This window comes from Monodelphis domestica, chromosome 4 (assembly GCF_027887165.1).
Source record: "Monodelphis domestica isolate mMonDom1 chromosome 4, mMonDom1.pri, whole genome shotgun sequence".
Classification (NCBI taxonomy): domain Eukaryota; kingdom Metazoa; phylum Chordata; class Mammalia; order Didelphimorphia; family Didelphidae; genus Monodelphis; species Monodelphis domestica.
In genome coordinates this window covers 223,106,834-223,134,075 of record NC_077230.1, presented here as the reverse complement: position 1 = coordinate 223,134,075, position 27,242 = coordinate 223,106,834, and the positions used below count along the sequence as shown (strand labels likewise).

The 27,242-nt window shown below is 35.3% G+C and overlaps 1 protein-coding gene across 2 annotated transcripts in view; it reads right to left on the bottom strand.

Moving 5' to 3' along the window:
- Positions 1-27,242, bottom strand: part of AOX4 (aldehyde oxidase 4) — a 106,263-nt gene that overhangs the window by 4,283 nt on the left and 74,738 nt on the right. For both annotated transcript variants that reach the window (XM_007494592.3, NM_001291668.1), the window contains exons 23-32: positions 22,501-22,588; positions 21,366-21,452; positions 20,957-21,148; positions 20,518-20,745; positions 10,348-10,443; positions 6,754-6,882; positions 4,753-4,827; positions 3,638-3,690; positions 3,097-3,211; positions 614-679 (exon numbers count right to left, since the gene is read on the bottom strand). In XM_007494592.3, the coding sequence (XP_007494654.1) occupies positions 614-679; positions 3,097-3,211; positions 3,638-3,690; positions 4,753-4,827; positions 6,754-6,882; positions 10,348-10,443; positions 20,518-20,745; positions 20,957-21,148; positions 21,366-21,452; positions 22,501-22,588 (1,129 nt within the window). The remainder of the gene's footprint in view (positions 1-613; positions 680-3,096; positions 3,212-3,637; positions 3,691-4,752; positions 4,828-6,753; positions 6,883-10,347; positions 10,444-20,517; positions 20,746-20,956; positions 21,149-21,365; positions 21,453-22,500; positions 22,589-27,242) is intronic.

The following is a 27,242-nucleotide window of genomic DNA, read 5'->3' as shown; positions in this document are numbered from 1 at the left end:
GGAGGAGGAGGCATCTCCATATTTCATTCTAATTATAGTTTGCAAATCCTATTATACCTTCTTCCCTGAATGTGTGTGATTGTTTTTTTGGGCCCAACTATCAGACTTTATGTTTATTCCTATTTAATTTCCAACCATTTTTCTCAGTTCTGACTTTGGAAGCCAAAAAAGAACTTCTAATCCCTATTCCTCATAAAAATTCCTCAAATATATGTGGTAGCTAATGTGTACCTCCTGAGTCTTCTCTAAGCTAAATGTCCCTAGATTAAGCACACAGAAGAAATCCATGCCATAGGTGACACAAACTTGAGAACAACAAAGGAATAGTTTATAAAATTCTGGAAGGGAAGAGGCAAAAATCAAGAAAGTCACAGATGATATTACACCTAAATGAGATTGAGATAAGTAGAAGAATTTCAGAAGTGATTTTATTTTTGAGTTTCAATTTAAATTGAAAGTATGTAATGGATGAGGAAACAGGAAAAGATCATGGGCTATTAACAACTGTCAACAATATCGTGAAGAAGATGAATCCTCCCCATATAACTATCAAAATGATACCAAACTATCAAAGAATTCACCTACAAGTAAAACGATGCTAGTTGTTACATACCTGTCCTATGTCAACAGCAGGATTTATACTGAAAGCAGCATCCATGAAGATGTCAGTTCTGAAAAGCTATAAAATTAGAGAAAAATCAGGGGGACATATAAGCTGAACTTTAAAAGTGAATTATTTTGGACAGACATATGTATGCAATTTTGCTTGTGTAGTCTCGCAAACTTTAATTTAGATGATAAGGAACAGTAAAGGATACACTGAGGAAAGAGTAATCAAACTGCTTAATGATCTCTAACATGCATGTGCTAAGCAAGCATCACACTCTCAAAGTATGTTCAGTCTTAAATCACAGAAGACAGGACTTCACTAACTATGCTAAATTCTATAGGACATCAGATTTAGACAGGAAAAAGGTTTTCAGATGGCATATTGTATATTTCTGTTTATGAACTCATACACACATAGACACATGGGTCTATGGGGGAAAACAATACAGGATTTTTGCAAAACAGATGCACAGTTATTTGAGATTAGGAACTAATAATAACCAGCTAGTGCTAGGTGGCAGTGGAGTAGGAGGACATGAATTCAAATCTTACTTCAGATAAGTAGTAGTTATGTGAACTTGGGTAAGAAATTTAGTTCCTTAATTCCATCTGTAAAATGAAGGAGCTGACTAAATGGCTTCTAAGGTCCCTTTCAGGTTTAACCTTATGATGGGACTGGGAGAATGAAGGTCTCTTGTGAGAGGTGGCACTCTTTTCAAGCCATGAAAGTCTTTATTTTTAAAATTAATTAATTAAAAATTTGTTACATTAAACTTCTCATGTATCTCTCTTCCTTCCCTGCTCTCCTCACACTGGAGAAAGCATCATTTGATAAAGATATATATATATATATATATATATATGGATGGATGGATATGTATGGATATAATTATGTCTTGCTTATTTCTGTTTTTTGAAGCTTTAAAGAGTTCTAGAAGTTCTAAGATGAAAACATGAGGAGAGAAAGCATTTTGAACATGAGTTATAGTCTGTGCAAAGGAGGGAAAGGGAATGTCATTTGTATATGTATGTATTGAGAATGTTTAGAGAATATGGAGGATTATGCAAAGTAATGTTTAATCAGTCTAGAAAGATAAGCTTCAGTCAGATTGAAAAGGATTTTAAATTCCAAACATAGAAGTTCATTTTTTTAAACCCTTATCTTCCATCTTGGAGTCAATGCTGTGTGTTGGTCATGTTTTATTTTAAAGACAATGAGGAGCCATTTAGGTTCTTGAGCAGGAAGGACAATCAGAATTACACTTTAGGATGTCATTGTGGTAGCAATTTGGAGAAAAGATTAGAGAGGGGGAGACTGGATACAGGGAGATTAATTTTATCCAGTCAAGGCAAAAAGTGAAGGCCTGAACTAAATTAGAAGGAATGGGAATAGAAAAAAAATGGCAAATATAAGAGGTGTTGAGAAGATAGAATCAATTTGGCAGCTAATTTGGATATGAAGGGTAAGTGAGAGTGAAAAGTCAAGGATGACACTGAGGTATAAAATCTGGATAACTGGAAAGTCAATGTCCTTGACAGAAACATGGAAAGAAGTTATAAGAGAAAGTGGTTTAGACAGAAAGATAAGAAGTTCCATTTTGGAGACACTTGAGTTTTAAATGATGAGGAAAGTAGGAGGAGATGCCAGTTTGCTGCTTAGGAAAGAGGAGGGATGTATATGTAGATTTTGAAACTTTCTTTATAGAACTAATAGTTTAATCCACAGGAGCTCATGAAATCACCAAAAATTTAAAGAACAAAGAGAGATCTGAGGACAGAACTAACATGCATATGCATGCATAGCGGGAGAGTCACATATGATGATCTCACAAAGGAAAATGAAAAGTACCTTCTAATTGTTGGAGAATGAGAAAAGGATGGAAGAATCAACAATATCAAATCAGAGAAGTGAAGAAGGATATGGATTGAAAAGAGGCCATTGGATATAGTAAATAATAAACAGAAATGGTAAACTTGAGGAGATAAGTTTTAGTATAGTAACAAGAATGAAATTCTGATTACAAAGGGTTAAGAAATTAATAATGATAACTCTTATTTCTATAACATTTTAAGGTTTACAAAATACTTTACAAATTTATCTCATTTAATACTCAGAACAATCCTGGGAGACAGATGCCATTGTTATCCCCATTTTACAGGTGATGAAATTGAGATAGAAATTAAATAACTTGCCCAGGGTCACACAGCTAGTAGGCATCTGAGGCTGGATTTGAGTTCAGTTCTTTCTGACCTCAGGTCCAACACTCTATTCATTGTACCATATATGTGTTTGAAAGAATCTTAAAAAGGTCACAAATCTAGTTCAGGGAAGATGTGGAACTAGAACCTAGATCTGCTGGCTCTTATTCCAATAGTTTTTTCAATTAAAACACAACAATTAATTCTGTTTCATTTACTCAGTGAGAACATATCCTGAGGAATTTTCATTGTATATTTATCAATAAGAATACAGTGAATGCTGTTTACCTTATGAGCCCCAGTCAGGCAGTCAATCTCAACTTCAGAACAGCCTGCTCCATAAACAAAATAAGGATATGGATGACCTACTTCTTTCTCCCAATCCATATATGTCTTGTAGCCCCTGAGAAGATGATGTCATATAAATCAGAATGGAAACAAAAAGGGAAAATCTAATTCCACTAGGAGGAATCATATTACCTACTTGACTTCCAACCCAACCAGAGATAGCATAATATGGCCACCATGCCTTCTGCACACTCATCATGCTAATAACCCTTAGGCAGCTCTCTCAAACAGTAGTTGCTTGTAGGCACTGCATGTCTTCTGTTGTGGCTATGCAATACTCTTCTCCCCCCACCCTACTCCAACTGAGCTACTGGTAAAAAAATTCTTTTGTTACTAAAGAGTTGGGCAGTTGTTCTACCTTCCATACATGGGGACAGTGGGAATTTAGATTGGGATATGACTCCTAACATGGGCAATTTATCACTGCTTGAGATATCTACAGAACCTCTGCAATCACTAGCAAAAGAAAAACATGCCTTACCTGAAATATCCAGTAGCTGACAGACTGATGGATTCTGAGAAAGCTTGAGAAACCTGTGTAAGAATATTTTTAGAGGTAAGTGAGTGTGGTAAAAGTAGTTAAATGCTTTCTGTTTGAGATTTTTTTCTTTTTATTACATTTATTTTTGTCCTTATATTATTCTGGTTAGTATGAATTCAACCTGTTTAACTATAGTTTGCGTTCTTTTAAGTCTAGGAACAATAACAGCAGCAGCAACTAGTATTTATATAGTATTTTTTTTATTTTTATGTTTATTTTTTCCCCTCAAATACTTGTAAAAACAATTTTTAACCTTTAGGAATTTTAAAAACAAACCAAATTCTCTCTTTTTTTCTTCCCTTCTTTTCTCTTTCCCTGAAATAGTAAGCAATCTGATATAGATTTTGCATATGCATATTAGTAATTTTTTGGAAGAGAACTTGTACAACAACAAATAGAAGAAATATACTATGTCTCAGTCTGCATTCATATTCCATCAGTTCTTTCTCTGGAAGCAGTTGACATTTTTTGGGTCATTTGTATTGCTAAGAATAGTTTGGTTATTCACAATTATTCATCAAAGATATTGGTATTACGATATACAATGTTTTCTTGGTTCTGCTCAGTTCACTTTGCATCACATCATTTAATTCTCATTTTTTTGTGAATTTTTTTTTTTATCATTACTGGTAAATTTCTTTATGCAGGACATACTTTTAAGTTTAATATCTACTATTTGTACTTTCTTAAGACTAGATAATCAATAAAATAATAAACTCTGATTTACAGTTTTATTGGTATAAATGCTCTCACTGAAAATTTAACAATCCCCTTCATTGTAGAGTTTGGCTGAAATATGCTTCTGAATGAGAGGGAGAAATTGCTGTATATCATTCCTGTCATTTAAACATGACAAGAGCATGTTTAGTCTTTTCCTGCAGTAAGGTAAGATACTTAAATATGAGTGAATTGGCTTTAGTTTTGATTAAATATTGACTTATCCCCAAATATGAATAAAAATTTTAAATAGTACTTTCATCCACCCTTCAAGTAAAAGATACTAGCCTCAAATATCTGTTTTGTTGAAGTTGCATTTTCATGGTGTCAACACTTACCCAGTCTTCCCATTTTCCTTTTGGATTTTTCTTGATGATAGGGTCAAGGCGCTTCAAAAGAGTCTGACAAGCATTCTAGGAATGATAAAGATTTGAAACAGCACCAGAATGAAGAGACCCCCAAAAGTAAACTGTTAAATGGTTTCAATTCAAAAGTATAATGAAATTTAACTGCTTTACTTCATCATCTTTACTTTAATTGTGCCTCAATTTATATCTCTCCAAGTCTGTCTCCCTATTTATATCTCTGCTGTGTTTTCCTCATACAGAACTCACCAAACTACTACCAATTACCCTTGCTGGACCTCATGTCAGCTCTGAAAATCTCCATTTCAAATGATCTTTTGCAAGTCCCCCAAGTTCTTTGAACTATCTCATTGAAAAGTATCCTGATCCTTCATTTAATTTCAGGTCCTGATCTTATCCAAATTTGATACCCTTCTCTAGATGCCATATACTTCATTTCAGAATTTACATTTTTTTCTGACAGGTAAATTTGCCCAATACCATATTAATTTCAAATTATTACAAAGTTTGATGTTTGTAAATGTCTATATCTAGCCAAACACTTTTCTCTCTATTTCTCAGCACCCATTCAAAGATTATTATTGCTCTCTGTTGTAAGAATAAGATCTCAATTCAGACCTCAAAACCCTTTTAACAATTTGGCCACATCCTGTAAAAAAAATAGTGGAATATTGTTTCTACAAGGGATATCATGTATATCATCTAGTCCAACCTACTTATTTCAGAAATTAGGAACCTGAAATTCAGAGAAGATGAAGAGCCTGTCTATGGTCATAGAGTTGCTTAGTGGCATGTCCAGGAACAGAACCCAAGTGACTCCTTGGTTCCATAATTTTGCACTATAGCAAATCATTTCTCTCTACTTCTCATTTCACAGAGAATTATTTCAATAACTAAAAAATGCAATCAATATGAAAATAATCAGTTTGAAAGAACCATGTGAATAAGGCTTCAGACTGTTTATAAATATATTAGAAGAAAACATTATATCATGTGGAATATAGTTAGATTTTGTCTTATTTTATTGAATTGCATTCAAGAGAATCTTGGGATATCTTTAGCCTCAGAATATCCAAAGATAAATATTACTGTGAAATTTAATTTTATACAATTTTTGTGATAAAGTGAAACATTTTAGTATAAATTTTATATTATTCTATTACAATCACCAGACTGAATAGTTATTGATAACTTAAATAATTTAATGGGATTGTATTTCTTATGCATTACACTGAAATAATTGGGTTTGATTTTATTCATTTTGAAGAAAAGTTATGCTGTAGTGTTTAATATTCCACTTTAAAGACAAATATTTAATTTTGGTTGAAAAGACTGTCAATCATTTAGATATGCATAATGATCAAGGTAAAAATCAGATCCGAGGGCATTCAAAGATAGATCAATGAATATACAAAGTATAACATCAAAAACCTTATCTCAGTTTTTGGCTGTTAAAGTTGAAGACTGCACTAAGAATGGCTTAAAGCTATTCTAAGACTTTTGGAACACACCTATAAATCATAGGTTCTGAAAATGATTTTTTGTCATGTCATTACTCCAACATTATTTCACTTTATAATACAGCATTGGTGGTCATTTCTTAAAAGATCCCTTGTGAGATAGTACCTAAAAGGCTTATTTCACCAAATCACCAAACCAATAATCACCAAATAGAAAATTGAAAGAAAAAAAGACATCTGTAGAAACCCAACATATAGCTGAAAATAAAGTTAATAGTCTATATATCTTCTCTAAATGATACCATATATTTGGATCAATCTTGGTGACTCAAGATATTGTTCTGTTTTCATCAATGTTTTGGTTACTTTGAGGACATGATCATTTTGTGTTAATATTGGTATTCCTATCTAAAATAAGTAATATTCAAAGAGAGACTTTATACCATTCCTATTTCCCCTTGTAATAGGAAAGTTATAACAGAGAAAGAGACCTCAATATAGAAAGAAATCTAACCTGAACTGCTCTTCCATTGATGTCTGTTCCCATCGATCCAGCTGTATAGCTGGCATTGGGCACAGTGGTAGTGCTTGTTTCAGAAAGGTGTATATATGATGAAGGTATTTTCAGTTCTCGACTAGCAATCTGAAAGAAGTACAAAAAAAGTATTTTTCAATTTCACTTATTGTCATACAAATGTATTTCAGTATCCAAATCCTGAAGTCCAAGCACTTTTAGCATGTTTATACAACATTAAATTATAAGTAGAAGTAAAAATATTCTCCTAAAAATACTCACATTTGAAATGGTTCCTTTTCATGTTTGTAGATTACATAATTTTAATATTTAAAATACCATTCAAATAAGTGCACTACTTCATCAGATACATAGGATATGGGTTCTCTTCCAAGAATGAATGTTCTTATGATGCTCAGTGCCAGCTGGAAACATCTGTATCATAAAGACTGGCATTCCATCTGCTATGGCTGCCTTCTATAATTCAGGATGGAGGGGTGGACATAGTCAATGACCCTGAAGGATCATGCCTGTAGATCTAGTGGAAAGGGCTCATAGGGCAAAAAATTAGGATGGACAGAAACTCAGAATGACCTGTGGTAAATAAAGTTATCCACTGTAGTATTAAGGAGAAATGTCTTCTCATTTTACTGAATGAAATACATGGTTTTAAATAAAGATGTCTTTGAATAAGTTTTAAAAGTGGCTATGGCTGTATGAATGACCACATAGGGGAACTGGCTTTCAAAAATTTCTTCCTTATCATTGTCAAATTAAATGACCACATAAGACATAAGATGGGGGAAGGGGGAAGGTGAGAGGGCTGAAGATAATATGTCCAGCTAAAATGTTTCTGATACAACATAAAATAATCCCTAAAATATATGGTTGTGTGGCAGATACTCCATATTTGCCATTTCTCTTTCACTGTAGACATATATAAAAACAGTAAAAGCAGGACAGCTCTCGGATGTCTCAGTGGAAAGAGAGACAAGTCAAGATATGGAAGGTTCTGGCTTCAAATTTGACGTCAGACACTTCCTCACTATGTCACTAGGCAAGTCACTTAACCTTAATTACCTAGCCCTTACCACTCTTTTGCCTTGGAACCAATACTTAATGTTGATTTTAAAACATATTATAAGGTTGTTGTTTTTTTAAACAGTATAAGGACTTTGGATATATGTTGTAAAGCAATAGCCAAATAAATATTTAATTGGGGACAATTTAATTACTTACAGTTAACTGAAAGAATTACTTAATCATAGATAATAGCAGTAATAGCTTAGTCCTTTACAAACATTATTTCACTTGATCCTCACAATAACACTGGACAGAGGGTGCTATAATCATTTCCAATTTAGGAGAAAGCTGAGGCATACAGTGGTTAAGTGACTTCCCCATAGTCACACAACTAATAAGTAAATTAAGACCAGATTTGACATCATGGCCTCCTGATGCCAGGCCTAGGATTCTATCCATTGGGACATCTAGAATTTATGTATGGCAATCTAATACTGAATGATTAAATTTGTTTTTAATCATGAATAAATATCTTTTAAATTATCAAGTCATATAAAAGCAAAATGAGAAAAAGTTACCAGATTATAATTGGTTTTCTCTATCAATAGGAATAGAAATATTTGAATTAGCACAAAACTATGATTTAGGCCAGGTTCCCATGTTGACACTGTAACTCAAAGCATTATTTTATTTCTCATCCTGTATAATTTATGTCTTTTCAATTTATCTGAATTAGCATAATAGCATTGAATAGTTCTCTAATGTGATTTTTTTTTGGTATTTATTTATTTAAAATATTTTTCTGTGGTTACTGGATACATGATTTTTCTCACCCCTCTTCCCTCTCTCCTCCCAGAGCTGACAGGCTTATACTGGATTGTACATGCATCATTGTTCAAAACCTATTTCCATGTTACTCATATTTGCAATAGAGTGATCTTCTAACACCAAATTCCCAATCATATCCCCATTAAACAATGTGATCAATCATGTTTTTCTTCTGTGTTTCTACTGCCATAGTTCTTTCTCTGGATGTGGATAGTGTTCTTTTTCATAAGTTCCTCTGTATTGTCCTGGATCATTGAATTGCTACTAGTAGAAAAATCTGTTATATGTGATTGTGCCACAGTGTTTCAGTCTCTGTGTACAATGTTCCCCGGGTTCTGCTTATTTTGCTCTGCTTCAATTCCTGGAGGTCTTTCCAGCTCACATAGAAATCATCCAGTTCATCATTCCTTTCAGCACAATAGTATTCCATCACTATCAGACACCATAACTTGTTAAGCCATTCCCCAATGGATGGTCACCCCCTCATTTTCAAATTTTTTGCTACCACAAAGAGCATGCCTATATATTTTTGTACAAGTCTTTTTCTTTATTATCTCTTTGGGGTACAAACCCAGCAGTGGTATGGCTGACTCAAAGGCCAGGCATTCTTTTAAAGTCTTTTGATACCTCAGAGTTGTTTTTTTTTTTATGTGCTTATTGATAGTTTTGATTTCTTCATGTGAAAATTGCCTATTCATGTCCCTTGACCATTTCTCAATTGGGAAATGGCTTGATTTTTTTTGTAAATTTGACTTAGTTGCTTATATAGTTGGGAAATTAAACCTTTGTCAACAAGTTTTGTTATAAAAATGTTCTCCCAGTTTGTTGCTTTCCTTCTATTTTGGTTGCATTGGTTTTGTTTGTAGAAAAACTTTTAAATTTTATATAATCCAAGTCCTTCATTATACATTTTTTAATATTCTCTAGCTCTTGCTTGGTCTTGTGAATTCCTTCCTTTCCCACAGATCTGATAGTTTTACTATTCTATGTTCACCTAATTTATTTATGATTTCACTCTTTATATTTAAGTCATTTACCCATTTTCAAGTTATTTTTATATAGGGTGTGAGATGTTGTTCTAAACTTGATTTTTCCCATACTATTTTCCAATTTTCCCAGCAGCTTTTATCAATTGGTGAATTTTTGCCCCAAAAATGGGATTTGGGGGTTTATTGAACACTATCTTGTTGAGGTCATTTACCGCTAGTCTATTCCACTGATCCACCCTTCTGTCTCTTAGCCAGTACCATATAATTTTGATGACTACTGTTTTATAGTACAATTTAAGATATGTTACTGCTAGTTTAATGTGATTTTAGAATAGAGTTCATTCAGGAAAAATTCATTAAAACTTTGCTATATGGATCAGCACAGAGGAGAGCATCAGGCTTGGGATCAGGAGGATATGGGTTCAAATCTCACCTCAGACACTTTCTAGCTATGTGTGTATGTGGCCCTGGATAAGTCACTTAACTATGACCACCTAACCTTACTGCTTTTATGTCTTAGAATCAATATTACAAAAGAAGATAAGTGTTTAAAATTTAATAAATAAAAGTTGGTTATGTAGAAAGCACTTGAGGAATACATAAAGATAAGTAAGAACTCAGGGAACTTATATTCTAACAGATTTGGATTCTTTTCCTACAAAGATAAGATGATACAATTCCAATGATGTGGATCAGCTTTTTTTTTTTTTTGGTTTATGCAACATTTTCCTGTAGCAAAAACACTATATCTCACCTGAATCATTTTGGTGTGAAGACCTTGTCCTAGTTCACAACCACCATGAGTCACTAATACAGACCCATCCTGATAGATATGAACTAGAGAGGCAGCCTAGAAAAAGAAACAAATATTGATTATGGCATGATAAAGGCGAGGGAGCAAACTAAAGCTGCCAAACATCTGGCACAGATGTCTAAAGAGAGGCAGTTTAAAAAGATTTTCCCAGGCTACATGGATCTCTTCCCTTTGTGTTAATGAAAAAAGTCATAGTCTCCATTACTAGAGGAAATTTCTAATAGACAAATTCCTGAATTAAATATGACTCACAGAAATGCATGATTGAGTGGTCACCCTCATGCCCAGGGATCAGTCAATTTTCTCCCTGCCTTTGAATGTCACTATAACTGAACAAAATAACTATAAACCTCCATAGAATAAGTCAGTAGGACCTCCTCCTTAAGACATACCATGAGAAAAAAGAACAGCTGGGCCTACCCCAAGTACCAGAAAAGAGTACTCTGTATGCTTGGAGCAGTGCATCCTCTATACCAAGAACAGAGAAAAATCTCAACAGATAAATAAGGTAATGGGGGGGAGGGGGATAATTATAATAATGAACAAAAGACAAAAACAAACTAAGAAAATGTCTCTGACTTTAAAAAGTTACTTTAGTGCCAGGGAAAATAAAAATATTAATTCAGAAGAGGACAATACCAAAAAGAAAACATGTGAAGCTTCAAAGGAAGGGATGTCAAGCCCCAAAAGAGCCCTTGAAAGAATTTGAAAAGCCAAATAATAAGAAAATTGACAGAAAAATTCAACAACTGGGAAAAGTTTGCTGCTGAAGAAATCTGCTGGGAGCCATCAGGCCATGACACCTTGACAAAGTCATGCATGGTGGTTATGGAGGCCACAGAGTGGCCCTTGGCAAGATGTGATTGCCCACTCAGTAACCCTTGCATGACCTCTCTCATTAATATCCCTTACCTATGGAATTGACATGATTACCTTTCCCCCTAACCTCAAAAAGAATAATGCAAGAGCAAAATACTTATACTCTTTTCCCCCAAAACATCGCCAAATCATCAAACCCTCAAACCCAACCCCCAAAACTACCATGGATTAACTTCTTCTTAGGTACATAATTCTCAGTAAAACCACAGCTACAGGCCAAGCCCAGAACTTTTCTACTCACAGAAACTTATTCTCATGAAGGCAGCAAAGAAATCAATCATAAAGGCCCATACAAAATGTACAAATACACTAAGCTTCATCATGACTCAGTGACTTGATTCTTCCCATTAAGAAACTCCCTAGTATACCCTGAGAAATAATCAGTCTAATATTAAATCTGAATTTTGTTCCCAGTATCTCTCAACCTCAATTATATGATTGTTGAATTATCTTTAAGAATTTCTGATTGATTACTTCTAGTAAGTAAATTTGCTTGATTGCTTGTAAGCTCAAAATTTGTCATTACCCTGTGAGGAAATCCAGCGGTTTGCTGATATGAAAAACTACAAACAATTTTTCAGTGCCCTCAAGACTGTCTATGGGCCATCAAAACTCACCACCACTCCCTTGCTATCCTCTGACAGTGACACTCTCATAAAAGATAAAAAAGGCATCAGCAACAGGTGGAAAGAACACTTCAGTCAGCTTCTCAACCAACCCTCTTCAGTCGACCAAAGCGCTCTTGACCAGATCCCCCAAAACCGCACCATTGAACAATGTGACATCCCTCCTTCAATAGAGGAAGTCCAAAAAGCCATTAAACAAATGAGTGCAGGCAAGGCACCCAGTAAAGACGGGATCCCAACCGAGGTGTACAAGGCCTTAAATGGAAAGGCTCTCCAGGCATTCCACATAGTGCTAACCAGCATATGGGAAGAGGAAGACATGCCTCCAGAACTCAGAGATGCCTCCATCGTAGCCCTATACAAGAACAAAGGCTCACGAGCAGCCTGTGACAACTACAGAGGCATCTCACTACTCTCCATTGCTGGAAAGATACTCGCCCTTGTTATTCTCAACAGACTCCTGTCATCTGTTTCAGAGCAGAACCTGCCTGAATCACAATGTAGCTTCCGACCAGATCGCAGCACCATCGACATGGTCTTCACGGTGAGGCAAATGCAGGAACAATGCCTTGATCAGAACCTGAGTCTCTACATTGTCTTCATAGACCTGACAAAGGCATTCAACACAGTGAACAGGGACACATTGTGGGTGATTCTTAACAAGCTCGGTTGCCCAGTAAAATTTGTCAAACTGATTCAGCTCTTTTATGTCGACATGACAGGGGAAATCCTATCTGGTGGAGAGACTTCTGATCACTTCAACATCTCCAATGGTGTGAAACAAGGCTGTGTCCTCGCTCCGGTACTATTCAACCTATTTTTCACCCAAGTAATACAACATGCTGTGATGGATCTAGACCTGGGCGTCTACATCAAATACCGACTGGATGGCTCACTATTTGACCTTTGCCGCCTGACTGCAAAAACAAAGACAACAGAGACTCATCCTGGAAGCTCTCTTCGCAGATGACTGTGCTTTCATGGCCCACCAAGAAGATCATCTCCAAACCATTGTGGACAGGTTCTCTACAGCAACAAAACTATTTGGCCTGACTATCAGCCTCAGCAAAACAGAGGTGCTGTTCCAAACTGCACCAGGGAGGCCAACTAACCAGTCGTGCATTACAATGGACAGCATACAGCTTTCCAATGTCAACACTTTCAAGTACCTGGGCAGCACCATTGCCAATGATGGGTCCCTAGACCACGAGATTAATGCCAGGATCCAAAAGCCAGGCACTTGGGTGTCTGTGCTACAAAGTCCTCCAACACAGCGGTGTAAGCACTGAGAAGAAGCTCAAAGTGTACAACGCAGTGGTCCTCAGCTCACTCCTGTATGGTTGTGAGACATGGACACTGTATTGGAAGCACATGAAACAGCTGGAGCAATTCCACCAACGCTCCCTCCGGTCAATCATGAAGATCCAATGGCAGGACTGAATCACCAATCAGGAAGTCCTCGACAGAGCCAACTCCACCAGCATCAAAGTCATGGTCCTCAAAACCCAGCTACGATGGTCTGGATATGTCATCCGAATGGACCCACAGCAAATACCAAGACAGGTATTCTATGGTGAACTGTCAGCTGGACTCAGGAAACAAGGTCGACCAAAGAAAAGATTCAAGGATCAGCTAAAGTCCAACTTGAAGTGGGCTGGCATTACACCAAAGCAACTAGAACTTGCTGCCTCTGACAGAAGTAGCTGGCGAACCCACATTAACCATGCTGCCACCACCTTTGAAGATGAACGACGTTGACATCTTGCCGCTGCGCGTGAACACCGACACCAGGCCACAACCGCACCTCCCATAACAACTGGTGTCCCATGCCCCATGTGCCACAAACTCTGCACCTCAGTCTTTGGCCTTCAAAGCCACATGAGGCTACATCAGTAGATGATAATGCACAAAGACAATTGTCATTCTCGGTAACCGAGAGACTACCAATCATATCTGTAAATGTGATAATTGAAATAAAGATATCTATGCTATTTGAGAAAGAGAAGGTACTCAAAGTATGGAAGATATCTAAATTACCTAAGATATTTAAGAACTTTATCACTATTGGAGAAATGATAAGAAGTATACATGGAAAGAAGAAAGGAAACTAAATAAGATGGGCTCATATAAAAAAAAAGAAGAGGGATATTAAGAGTAATATATGGAGAGAAGAGAAAAGTACAGATAGAAGGGAGTAAACTACCTCTCATTAAAATGTGGTTAAGAGCCAAAGATAGGGGAATGACTATACCTGACCTTTACTCTCATGAGATATAGCTCAAAGTGGGAATAATACCCACACTCAGTCAGCTATAGAAAACTACCTTAACATATAGGGAAGTAGGAGGGTAGAGAGATGGACAAAAAGGTGGGTGAATTGGGGGAGGTGGTTGTGAAAAACAAGTTACTTGTGAACAGGGAGGGCTAAAAGGATAGAGAAGAGAACAAATGGCAAAAATAATATGGAGGGAAACACAATAAGTAATAGTAACTGTGGATGTGGATGGGATGAACTCATCCATAAAACAAAACAAAAAAGCGGAATGGATTAAAAAACAAAATCCCACAATATACTGTCTATAAGAAACACACTTCAAACAAGGAGACACACACAGAGCAAAAGTGAGAAGCTACAGCAGCTACTATTGCTCAGCTAAAGTAAAAGCAGCAGGAGTAGTAATTTTAATCTCAAACAAAACAAAAGTAAAATTGATCTGATCAAAAGAGTTAATGAAGGAAATTGCATCATTTTAAAAAGAACCAGATGATGAAACAATATCAATATTAAACACACACACACACACAGATATATATATATATATATATATATATATATATATAACAATAGTATAGCATCCATATTACTAAAGGAAAAGTTACATGAGTAAGGAGGAAATAGATAGTAAAACATTACTAGTGGGAGACCTTCATCTTCCCCTCTCAGAAGTAGATTAACCCAGCCAAAAAATAAATAAGAAAGAAGTCAAGGAGGTAAATAGAACTTCAGAAAAGTTGGATATGCTAGATCTTTGGAGAAAGCCAAATGGGGAAAAAGGAAAACACATTTTCCTCAGTAGTACCTGGCACATGCGCAAAAATTGAGCACATAATAGAGTATAAAAATCTCACATCTAAATGTAGAAAAATAGAAATATTAACTGCATACTTTTCAGACCACACTGCAATAATATTTCCCTCAACAAAGGACAGCAGAGAGACTAAAAATTAATGATAAGCTATAAACCCTTATCTGAAAGAATGAATTGTATAATTGAAAATCTGTTACCCTAAAAAAAAAAAAAAACTACATTTCCCAGGAGCCTACTGACTTCCTGTCATTACTTACTTCCTGTAAATAGGGGATATTAGGCAGGGACATGGAAGGTCCCAGCTCTTTACTTCCTGTCCTGAGCTTGGTGGTGGTAAGGCAGTGGTTTGAATTGACTGATCAGCCATTGTCACATAGTCTTTACTTTGTATCTTCTTTATTCCTTGATTTCTAATTATCTTTAATAAACCTTATAAACTATAATATTTTTATTATTTGAGATATAAATTTAATTTTTATATTGGTGACCAAAAGGGATGAGAAACTCTTTCAATTTTTTTTAAGATAGTCTAGATAATTTTTTTAAGCCATGTTTCTCCTGCCAAGGATTTTGCCCACCCCACCCACCCTCACAAATTCCAACTCTCTTTGAAGCTGCTGCATTTTTCTTTTCCTACTTTTTGTCTGGTTGCTTGCTCTCCCTACTGGCCAGGCTATTTTTTGACCAGGGGACTCTTGATGAAGATAAGATAAACTGCTTCTCTCATTCAATTCCTTGAGTTCTTTCATTCCTCATTTCTCCTTTGTTCCTTGTTCCTCTCTGCTGATTCTGGCATTGATGATACTGTTTCCTCCATCTCCTAACCACAATCGCTCATCTGGCCCCCAGTCCCAGAGACCCAGAGGTTCTGCTCCTAAAATTGTCCTTCAACTGGACCCTGACCCCTACTGCTGTTGCTGATTTCTGCCACCAAGAAGCTAGGAGTCAGGGCAGATGGTAAAAAAAACTGGGGTATTCTTTCCTTAAGCAACAATTAGCCTCCATGTGGCAGGGTATCTCAGGGAGGGGGGGAACAAGGAGAAGGAAGAGACTCTTCCAAACAGGAAGTTGAGTATAAGCATGGCATATTCCATGAAAGAGCAGTGCACTGCCTATTTCAAACAGCTTCTACCATTTATGAGTGAACTTATCCATTTATTTATATTACCTGAGATTCAGGGGAGAAATTCATCTCTCTGCAACTCTTTGCCTTTTGGGCCTGCCCAGTTTGAGATTCCTAAAACCTGTGTTCTCCCTCGCTATGGGAGATCCCACGATACTGACAAAGGAATCTGAATGGATATACAAAGAAACTTTAAAGAGACTGGAGGTGAAATTTTTAAACCTCTTCCAACTCCATTGTTTTATGAAAGTCTCTATATTTTATTGTATTTCACTGATTGTCTGCTTTAAGATTTAATTTTGTTGTTTTAAGTTCATACATTAATGCATTCAATACTGTTCTGTTACACTGAATCATTTTAATCTATTCTGTTTTAACTATTAGATATATTCTGTTGCCTTTTCCCTATGGCTACTGAACAAAATATGGTAAACTATTGTTAGAGCCCAAAGACATGTTTTTTTTTTCATTTTTCATTTGTTAATTATCACATAGATGGTGGATGGTCTCAACCTGGCTAAAAACCTTTAGAGAATTTAATAAGCTAAGAATTTCATTGTAATTCTAAGGTGTCTTCAGAAATAATTTTAATTAACTAGTGGATTCTGAATGAATGAGGTTTTTTTTTTATATTTATGTTTTAAAGAATACTGTATAAAAGGTAGAGAAACAAAGAAATGTTCCTACCAAGGTGTTTCTATGAATCAGGAAGCCAAAAAAAAAGAGCTCCTGAAATACTCTTCAGTTTAGTTTACCTCCACCAGAACAATCTAGATTTCTTGGTAATGTTCTAGAACCAAATAAGTTTTACTTCTACTTAAAATATATTTGCCATGGTTCAAAGATTTGCTACACCTGTAAAAATTGTAACAAATATCCATCAAGTCATAGGTTTTGATTTTTGTTTGTCATATAGCAAGTTATATGAAATATAGTAGTGGGTTTTTTAGCTATTGCAATTAACTGGGCTATTGTGAATTTGGGGGCCGTTGGTACTTCTTTAAATGTTCATTATCTACTGTGTTACTGTTTTTTTTCCTGAAAATCATTTATACTCACACAGTGGTTAAGTTAAAAAGGAAATAGATCTCATTTTTTTAATGAGAACATTTTTCTTTAACTTTTTTTTATTTTTTAGTAATATCAGTTTAAAATACATTTGCTATAATGTCAATGAATACCCAAAAAGCTTTAGACTATAAAAATGATGCCATTGATTGTTTAAGAAATTTATGGGACTTTGCTTAATGATTCTGTCTGATTCCAGGACAAGAGAGTACAAAAAGAGCCATTGCACAGTGCCAAAGAAGCACAGAGATAAACTGCATAGTGCCAATCAAGTACAAGGTCAAAGAGACCAACCAATCCTGATAAGATTGATGAAATTTTTGAGCAAATTCAAGAGGATTGTTTTGGGGCTCAAGTTTGCAGCTGTTTAACATGTGTTAAGAGCAGGTCTTCCTTGTTCCACATTCTACCAAGTATCTCAAATTTGGCTCCTTCTTGGCTCCTATAATCTAGTCCCTTTTCTGTATTTCATGGTATGGCAAACTTTCTATAGTCCTGGCTAATGATTCGGTAAATGCATAATTGCTGAAATAATTTTAATTGGGCCCTGATTCAAGGATCTGTTATAGAATTATTTTTCCTTAACTTAGAATGTTTATACATAAGACTTTGATTGCCTATATTTCATTCAGAAATTGTCTGTTTTTATTTGTTTTTTTTGTTTTTAATTTCTCTTGCCATTTGATTCATACGCCTCATAATTCAATCATGCATTCCTAAGTGATCCCTATGTATTTCAACACCCTCTTTAGGAGGGAATGTATAATTATTCTGAATTGCAATATTTAAATACTTTTTGAGAATAATTTTAGGTTAAGAAACATACCTCTCCAAATCCAGAAAGTGAACTGTTTTGAGAATGCACTGTGAAGATGCCTCCACAGACCTCAAGCTGCACCAGAGGATCCAGAGTAAACTTTGGGATATGGTGATTTGAACTGTATGGGGTTGAATGCATTTGTTTTTTATGTATACTCTTATGCTGAAGGGGACTGCCCCTTAACTGGCTTTTTGTCAATGAGCCTAGCAATCATTGGTTTTGTTCTCTTTTTCTTTTATCACCAAATTATTGTATTTTCAAAGTTGGTTATGTTTACAAGACCCATTGGAAAGACTAGTCTTCCACAGATCTCAGGGGGAATATATAATTGAAAATATGTTACCCTAAAAAAGAACTATATTTCCCAGAGGCCCACTCACTTCCTGTCATTACTTACTTCCTATAGATACGGGATATTAGGTGGACACATGGAAGGTCCCAGCTCTTTACTTCCTGTCCTGAGCTTGCTGGTGGTAAGGCGGGTGTTTGAACTGGCTGATCAGCCATGGGTACATGGTCTTTATTTTGTATCTTCTTTATTCATTGATTTCTAGTGATCTTTAATAAATCTCCATAAGATATTATATTTCTATTATTAGAGATTATAATTTAATTTTTACAGCATGAATCAAAGAAAAAATCATAGAAAAAGTAATCAATTTCATTAAAGAAAATGACAGTGAAGGGGCAAAAAATCAAAATTTAAAGTGGTACATAGGGAAAAGTTAGCCACTTTCATACTCTCCCTTTACCCCTTTATGAGTCCCTTGAAAGAGAGATTTCTATCCATCATCCATTGATAGATACTCTATCAGTATCTGGTACCAACTGCTTCCCCTATAGGTTCATTCATCTACTTCTCTCTAGTATGCTACTATTGACACTGTGGGTATATATTTCTACCTTATCTTGCCAGCACATTTGTGCGTGTGTGTGTGTGTGTGTGTGTGTGTGTGTGTGTGTGTGTGTGTATGTCAGGAATTGAGGAACTATAGAACTTATGATGAAAAACATATTTCTGGTATTTTCATTGCAAAGAATATTTTGGAAGCTGCCTAATGATTTTATATATATATATATATATATATACATATATATATATATAATTACAAGAAATCAATTTATACATTAGTTTGGTGAATATGACTCATTTGTAAATTGAGTTATTCCTTTATATTTTGGGGAGTGGGTTTTAATACTGTGTTATCTCATAGAGTCATAGGGTTGGAAAAGAGTGTAATATTCATCTAGTCCATATTCCTTATTCTACAGATTAAGAAAATGACAGGCTTTAAAAAGAGCAGCTTGTTCAAAGTCATATCACTAGTATGACAGAATCCAGATTCTAAGCAAGGTACTCTGACTTCAAAATATAACTAACATTTATATCATGTTTTATGGTTTGCAAAGCACTTTAGATAATTTCTCATTTGATCTTCACAATAATCCTATCAATTTACAAACATCTTAATTATCTCATAAGATCTTACCAATAACGTTTTGAGTTAGATGCTATTATTATTCCTATTATATTAATCAGGAAGCTAATGGTCAGAGAATGAAAGACCTATTACAGGGTCATACAACTAGTAAGTGGATGAGTCAGGATTCACACCTGGATATTCTGCCTTCAAATCTAGCATACTTTCCACTTCACCCCAGCTGTCTTCTATAATTTTAAAGCATCTTTGCTTTGTGATTCCTATATTATTTTCCTGCTGATTTCTGAAACATAGAAATAGGGACTGGGTAGGTTCTTATAGGAAAAGCCTTAGTTAAAGAATTAGAAGACTGCGGTTTGAATTTTAATGTTACAGCGTACTTGCTCTGTGGCCTGGTACTTTGGTGATTGTACAATAATTTTTTGAGCTTCCCTTTTTTTCATATATAATGGCAAAAATACGACCTACTTTGTCTGCCTCACAAGTTATTATGAGGATAAAATAAAATATATTTGAAAGTGATTCTTGAAAGAGAAAAAATGACACATTTAGTAGTTCAATAATGCTCATTCATACTTTGGTGAATATTCCAAAGGCCCAGGACTTTCTGAAGTACTTTCCCCAAACCCCAAAGATGTGGTACTAAACATCACAGTTCCTTCCTGTTACCACTCAGAAACTAGGAAGACTAGAAGTGAGGAGACATTTCTCTATGATAGTGATCATTTCCCACTCCCTCCCAATTTCCTTCCCTTCTTTTCCTTATTCTCTCCTTTCCTTTATTCTAGACTACCTTCTTCCTTTCTTTTCCCTTCCTCACTTCCTTACTCCCATTCTTCCTTCCTTCCTTCCTTCCTAGCTTCACACCTTCTCAACTTTCCTATTTCCAGTTTGCCTGCCTTCCCATCTTCCCACTTTCTCAACTTTCTGATTTCCTGGTTTTCTTTATTTTAAAATCTTTGTTTTTCCTCTATTCTTTCTGCTTAAAGGTTTTATTCATATATATTTTCTTCAACAATTTGGAAAAGGCTTTATTGTAATGCTATGTCTTTCCAAGACTCACCTGACTTTCACTTGTATGAGGGACTCCAACTGTAAATTTCATGGGAATAATAGCAATCCCTCGCTTTTTCCAGTCATTTTTCTTGTTAAATTCTTCTATGGCTGTTCTCCTACTCTGGAATGAAGATTTCTCCAAACACTGTTTCCAACATTTTAGCAATGGCTCTGGATTAAATGGTTCTTTATAAGCGGTTGTGTTAGGTGTTTTGTACATGTTCATGTCCCTAACCTAAGAGAGAAGACAATTAAATCATGAAGACAGAAACTAAATACATCATATTTAAGTTATATTTAATGTATTTTAATGTTGGGAAGAAAAAGACCTTTACACATGGAACCTATGAAAACTGATTTTCTATTTGTGTATGCACAGGAGTTTTATTCTGTCTGATCATTAAATCTTCTTTAGTAATGTTATCAATCATTATTTACTTATTTACCTTTTCTGGTAATAAACCACATTTGATTGCCACAGCTGTTATGTAATTTTCAACCACCAAAGTTCCTTGTGGGAAGCCAAATCCCCTGAAGGCTGTGTTGGATGGCAAATTTGTTTTACAGGCTCTACCCCTGCACCGAAAGTTGGGAATATCATAAGCGTTTTCAGATTTCAGTACTATGAACTCTAAAACCTGAATTGAAAAGAAACAGTACACATCTATTAGAAATAAAAACATTTTAACTTTGAATTGAATGCTAAACTAAAAGATTTTGTTGTACTCATACATTAATGTAGAAAAGCATAAAACAGAACTAAATTCAGACAGAATATGAATAGGATGGGCATATCCTAAATTGTATATAGTTAATTTCTGAGCTCTGAAGTCATGGTTTTTATTAGAAACATACCATTTCAGACTCATCAGCCGTACATCCAGCATTGGTAAAATACTGAATATCCACAGCTTTGATCTTGCCATTTTTCATGAATCCTACCTGCAATATGTTAATAAGGATATCAGCAAATTATATATGCATAACTTAAATTTAGTAGGTTAACTTTGCAATATTAAAAAAAAAAACAAGATCACAGTTGTCAAATCCCATAGCATAGCTATTTTAAGTTGTAATTATTGACTCCTAAATATTGTCATACAACTTTAGTGGAGCTCTGGAGATATAAGCTACTTCTTTGTTCTAAGAGAGCTCAGAGAGGGTTTTCTGACCTGAAAGAGTTAGGACCTAACTGATAGCCTGTATTGATGACTTGAAGTTGTTATGAGAATGACTTTTTGATCTTCCACAAGTTTGACCTTTACCACTTCTGGGTATATATCCCTTCTCCCTTAAGTAAATTTCTCTCACACAATATACATATAAATGTATCTTTTCTATCTATACATCATCTATCTATATAGATATCTATAAATATGTTTATATCTACATAGAACTATATCTGTAGATACCCCCCCTCTCTCTCTCTCTCTCTCTCTCTCTATCTATCTATATATATATATATATATATATATATATATACACACACACACACACACACACACACACACAAACATATATAGTACATATATGGGTATTTATAAATATAAAGCATGAGAGAGAAATCTTTATAATCATGTCATCGTTATATATGTCAAGGACTTCTTTTTAATTAATATGGTTCTGTATTTTGGCTGAAATATCATACATCTGTAATGAATGGATAAGGATATGCCATTAAAATGAAATATAAATTAGGAGGAAGATAATTTTGAAACCATTAGCTACATTGAATATTTTCTAATTTTCTTCATAATTCAATAATTTGGAATATGATACATTTTATCAAATATGGTGCTGAAGTTTTAACTCTCTCTATTCATAATTTGTCAGACAAATATGGCACCACTAATTTTTTATAACTTTGGAAGTCTTATCTAAATGAAAAGATAATTTTTCTTGTGGTAGTAGTGGTGGTTATTATTGCTATTATTGAAAATATTTGACCTTCTGAACTATGATTAGGCAATGTATTATTATCCCCACTTACTTTAAATTTTGCAAGTATTGGGTGGCGACCACCAGTTATTAGCATGTCATCACATCGTTCCAACATGAAACGAATTGGGTGGCCAGTCCTGCAGAGGGAAAATTACACTATTAATTACTATGAGTATGCTATTCTCTGGGAGTACTTATGAAGAATCCATCATATCTATCTGAAGAATCTCCTTTCACAATTGCATATCAAGGAGTAAAAGAAAAGTTCATTAAACTGGCCTTAAGCCTCAGGAAGGCAGGGGTGGGACGTTTTTTAAGACCCTAAATTTGTCTACTTTGAAAAGGAAAGCCTCTTCCTTTGAAAAGGGAAGCCTCCCACCTGGTGAACTACAAATATAATTATTAAATTCTTTGCTTTGCATGAGGACATGTTGCATTATGCTACAATTTGATGACCAAAATTGTTTAGGATCAAAACAAAATTAACCTAAAGTAGATCCAACAAAACTCTTTCAGTCCAGATTATATTTACTAGTCCACAATCTGGCTGAGTACCATACATAAGGTATAGCTATTTTTCAGTATAATTGCAATTCAAATTTTTTTAATTTGATCCATATAGTTTTTCCCACATCCCCAGTTTTATTTTGGGTATTTGTTTTTAAAATATGTTTGATGCAAGCAATATATTATATGGTTTTATTTTCTTAGCCAATCTTCATTCTTTCTTCATTTTAATGGATTGTTTAATCAATTCACATCTAAAGTTATGAGATTTAGGTTTATATTTTCCTTCATCTCTCCAATATTACTTGTTTTCAAATTAATGATTATTTTTTACTCTAAAACAATAGGACTATCAATCTTCAAGGGGGAAAAAAACATTTAGTAGCTCTTTTGAACCACAGAGAAACAATGTGTTGTAGTTTCATGTTCACCTCACATTCGTCAGGGTCCTCTGTCCCATCAAGCATGAGATAAATTTCCTTTGCCTTACGGTACTTATTCATATATTTTTGGACTTGTTTACTAGATTCAAAAGCTATATTTCCTTTTGTGATTGTTTAACCTGATGATTTAGTCATTTATTTTCAAGGTTCTTTTTGTCTTTTTCCTGATATTGTCAGTAATTTCAGTCATTTTCATTCTGATTTTTACTTATTCACTTTCTGACTTCCCTTTAATGGTGGTTTCTTTAGAAGCTCTATCTTGAAGTGTCTTAGCCTCCCCCCATGCTGCATAATTCACAGGTCTCCAGCATCTGTCCTTGTCCCAAGTGACCTGCAGAAGGTCAGAAATGGCCCCACTGGATGTTATTTTTTTCTTAGTCTTAGTAAAGTACCAACTCTATAACCCCTCTTCCCATTAATATGCATGATGTCTTGTCCTGGTGAGCTGTCATATTTTTTTCTGTTCCTCTACTCCCAAGCCCAGCACCAATAATTCAGAACTTTGCAGAATGGTGCAATAAGATGGCATCCCCCAGAAAGCTTTTGTTCCTGAAGGTCTATGAGCCATGGTAAAGCCTGGAATCAAGGTCTCCATAGCCCTGGAAACAAGGAAATGAATTGTGTTATGGGGGTGAGTTTTGTTGCAAGTCCATGCCATTTCCTTGATTATGTTAGTACAGTCTCATTGCCAATATCATAGGAACTTGGGGATGATGAGTAAGCTCATAATTAGTGAGTATCAATTGATGGCTTTTGTTGGAAGGGGCAAGAATTACTATCTTTGGAGTCCAGATATTCTAGACTAGGAAGGCAGTTTAAGTTGCTTTATCTTCCATGCATAATTTCTGTTTTAGAGAGGTTTGAGAGCCAGTAGGAGTCAGAGAAAAAGTCTTGTGTCTTGTGGTGCAAATGACTCAGATAGCTGTCTCAGGAATGACTTTCACTGAAGTGGAATGCTCTATTTCTATTCACACTTTTCTGTTTCTATGTGTGACTGTGTTTCTCCCCAAATAGCCCTATTTTCTCCTTTTTAGTTTCTCTCTCCAATTGTGTTTTATGTACATTAGGGATGGAAACACCTAAAATCAAGGAAAATTCAGCCAAATTAGTCATAAAAAGAACAAATATCTCTCTAATAAAAAATTTTTGGAGTTCACCCTGCCCCAATATGATCAACATAATGTTAAAGCTTGTGAGCCTAATAAATTGTCTCTTGATTCAAGGAAGAATCTATTCCTGTGAATTGTTGAGAACAATCCAGATGTACAGTCCAACTCCTAATTAACAGATTCAATGTGTGTAAGATAAGCACATATCTATCATGGAATTAGGTGTATAAACATCACAATGGACACTTCCATGCTTTTCTTCCATATTCTGTAATCTATGGAGTATTACAGAAAATGCTGTAATAGAGAGAATATTTGTGATTCTTAGAAATTTTTGATATCCTCTCTCCCCTTCAAAAAAAAAACACTGCTAATAATACAAAACTAAGAGGATCCATTGCCAGGTATTTGTAGGTCCTCTAAATTAGCTATTACTTTGTGGATAAATTTTACAATATAGTTTTACTTCCCATTCTCACTCAAAAAATAAAATTTTGGGCAGAATCAGACAAATATAATATTTTGAAGATAATGAAGCCAAAATATGGCTAAAGAAAATGCCTAGGACTTCCGGGTAATCATGGCTGCAATCTAGACGCCACACACTTCCTCTCCCCGGCACCGAACGAAATAGACTACATCAAAGGAGCATGAAAATCACCTTTGGAGGAACAGAAGGACACCCCAGTACTCCCAGTACTCCACAGAGGCAAAGGTACATGGGGCTTGAACATTTCCACACTATAATAAGGGGGAAAAGCTTGCACAGAAAAGTGAACTGAGCCGCCCTTCCCCCACCCCACCTCCCCCACTAAACCAGAATGAGCTACCTGAGCGCTGAGAGCGCTGAGAGCCAACCTGAGGTTGGTATATTTATTGCCATATAGTTGGGCAAAGTAGTTTTTAATGATTGCCTTAATTTCCTCTTCATTGGAGGTGAGATCCCCCTTTTCATCCTTGATGCTATTAATTTGCCTTTCTTCTTTCCTTTTTTTAATTAAATTAACCAGTACTTTGTCTATTTTGTCTGTTTTTTCAAAGTACCAGCTTCTAGTCTTGTTTATTAGCTCAATAGTTCTGTCACTTTCTATTTTATTAATTTCTCCCTTAATTTTTAGGATCTCTAGTATGGTTTTCTTCTGGGGGTTTTTAATTTGTTCATTCTCAAGTTTTTTGATTTGCATTTCCAATTCCTTGGTCTCTGTCCTCCCTAATTTGTTAATATATGCACTCAGGGATATGAATTTTCCTCTAAGTACTGCCTTGGCTGCATCCCATAAGGTTTGAAAGGATGTTTCACCGTTGTCATTTTCTTCAACGAAATTGTTAATTGTTTCTATGATTTCTTCTCAAACTATCCGATTTTGGAGTATCATGTTATTTAATTTCCAATTAATTTTTGATTTGGGTCTCCATGTACCCTTGCCGATCAATATTTTAATTGCCTTGTGATCTGAAAAGGCTGCAGTTAATATTTCTGCTTTTCTGCATTTGAGTGCCATGTTTCTATGACCTAGTGTATGATCTATTTTTGTGAATGTGCCATGTGGTGCTGAAAAGAAGGTGTATTCTTTTTTGTCCCTATTTATTTTTCTCCATATGTCTATTAATTCTAATTTTTCTAAGATTTCATTCACCTCTTTTACCTCTTTCTTATTTATTTTTTGGTTTGATTTGTCTAAATTTGATAGTGGTTGGTTCAAGTCTCCCACTAATATGGTTTTACTGTCTATTTCCTCCTTCAATTCTCCTAGTTTCTCTATTAAAAATTTGGATGCTATACCATTTGGTGCATACATGTTGATTAGTGATATTTCCTCATTGTCTATACTTCCTTTTAGCAGAATATATTTACCTTCCCTATCCCTTTTGATCAGGTCTATTTGTACTTTGGCTTTGTCAGATATCATGATTGCAACTCCTGCCTTCTTTCTATCGGTTGAGGCCCAAAAGGTCTTACTCCAACCTTTAATTCTAACCTTGTGAGTGTCAACCCGTCTCATATGTGTTTCTTGAAGACAACATATGGTAGGGTTTTGGGTTCTAATCCAATCTGCTATTTGTCTACGTTTTATGGGTGAGTTCATCCCATTCACGTTCAAAGTTATGATTGTTATTTGTGGATTTGCTGGCATTTTCATATCTTCCCCTAGTTCTGACCTTTCTTCTTTAGCTTTTTCCTTTTGAACCAGTGATTTACTTTAGGTCAGTCCCCCTAGTCCCCTCCCTTGAGATGCTTCCCTTTCTATCCCCTCCCTTTTTATGCTCCCTTCCCCTCCCCCCTCTCCTTCCCTCCCTTTTTGTACTCCCTCCCTCCTCCCCCTCCTTGATTTTCCTTTCTTTCTTGCCCTAATGGATAAGATAGAATTCAGGATCCCACTGGATCTAGATGTTCTTCCCTCTCAGATTTGATTTCACTGAGAGTAAGGTTTAAGTAATTCCACTTCACGCTCTCTTCCTCTCCTTCTCATATGAGAGTTCTTCCCCTCCCCTTCCCATGTGTATCTTTATATGGGAAAGATTATTCTATTGATTCCCCCCCTATTTCTTGAAGTTAATCTTGGTATTATCACGGTTCCCCCCTCCCTTTTCCTTTCTTTGCCCCAACTTTCCCCAAATCTTCTTAATGCCCCAATCTTTCCCTATGCATGTTTCTTCTAACTACTCTTATGATGATACAATTTATGAGAGTTACACAAAACATTTTCCCCACATATTAATATATATATAAT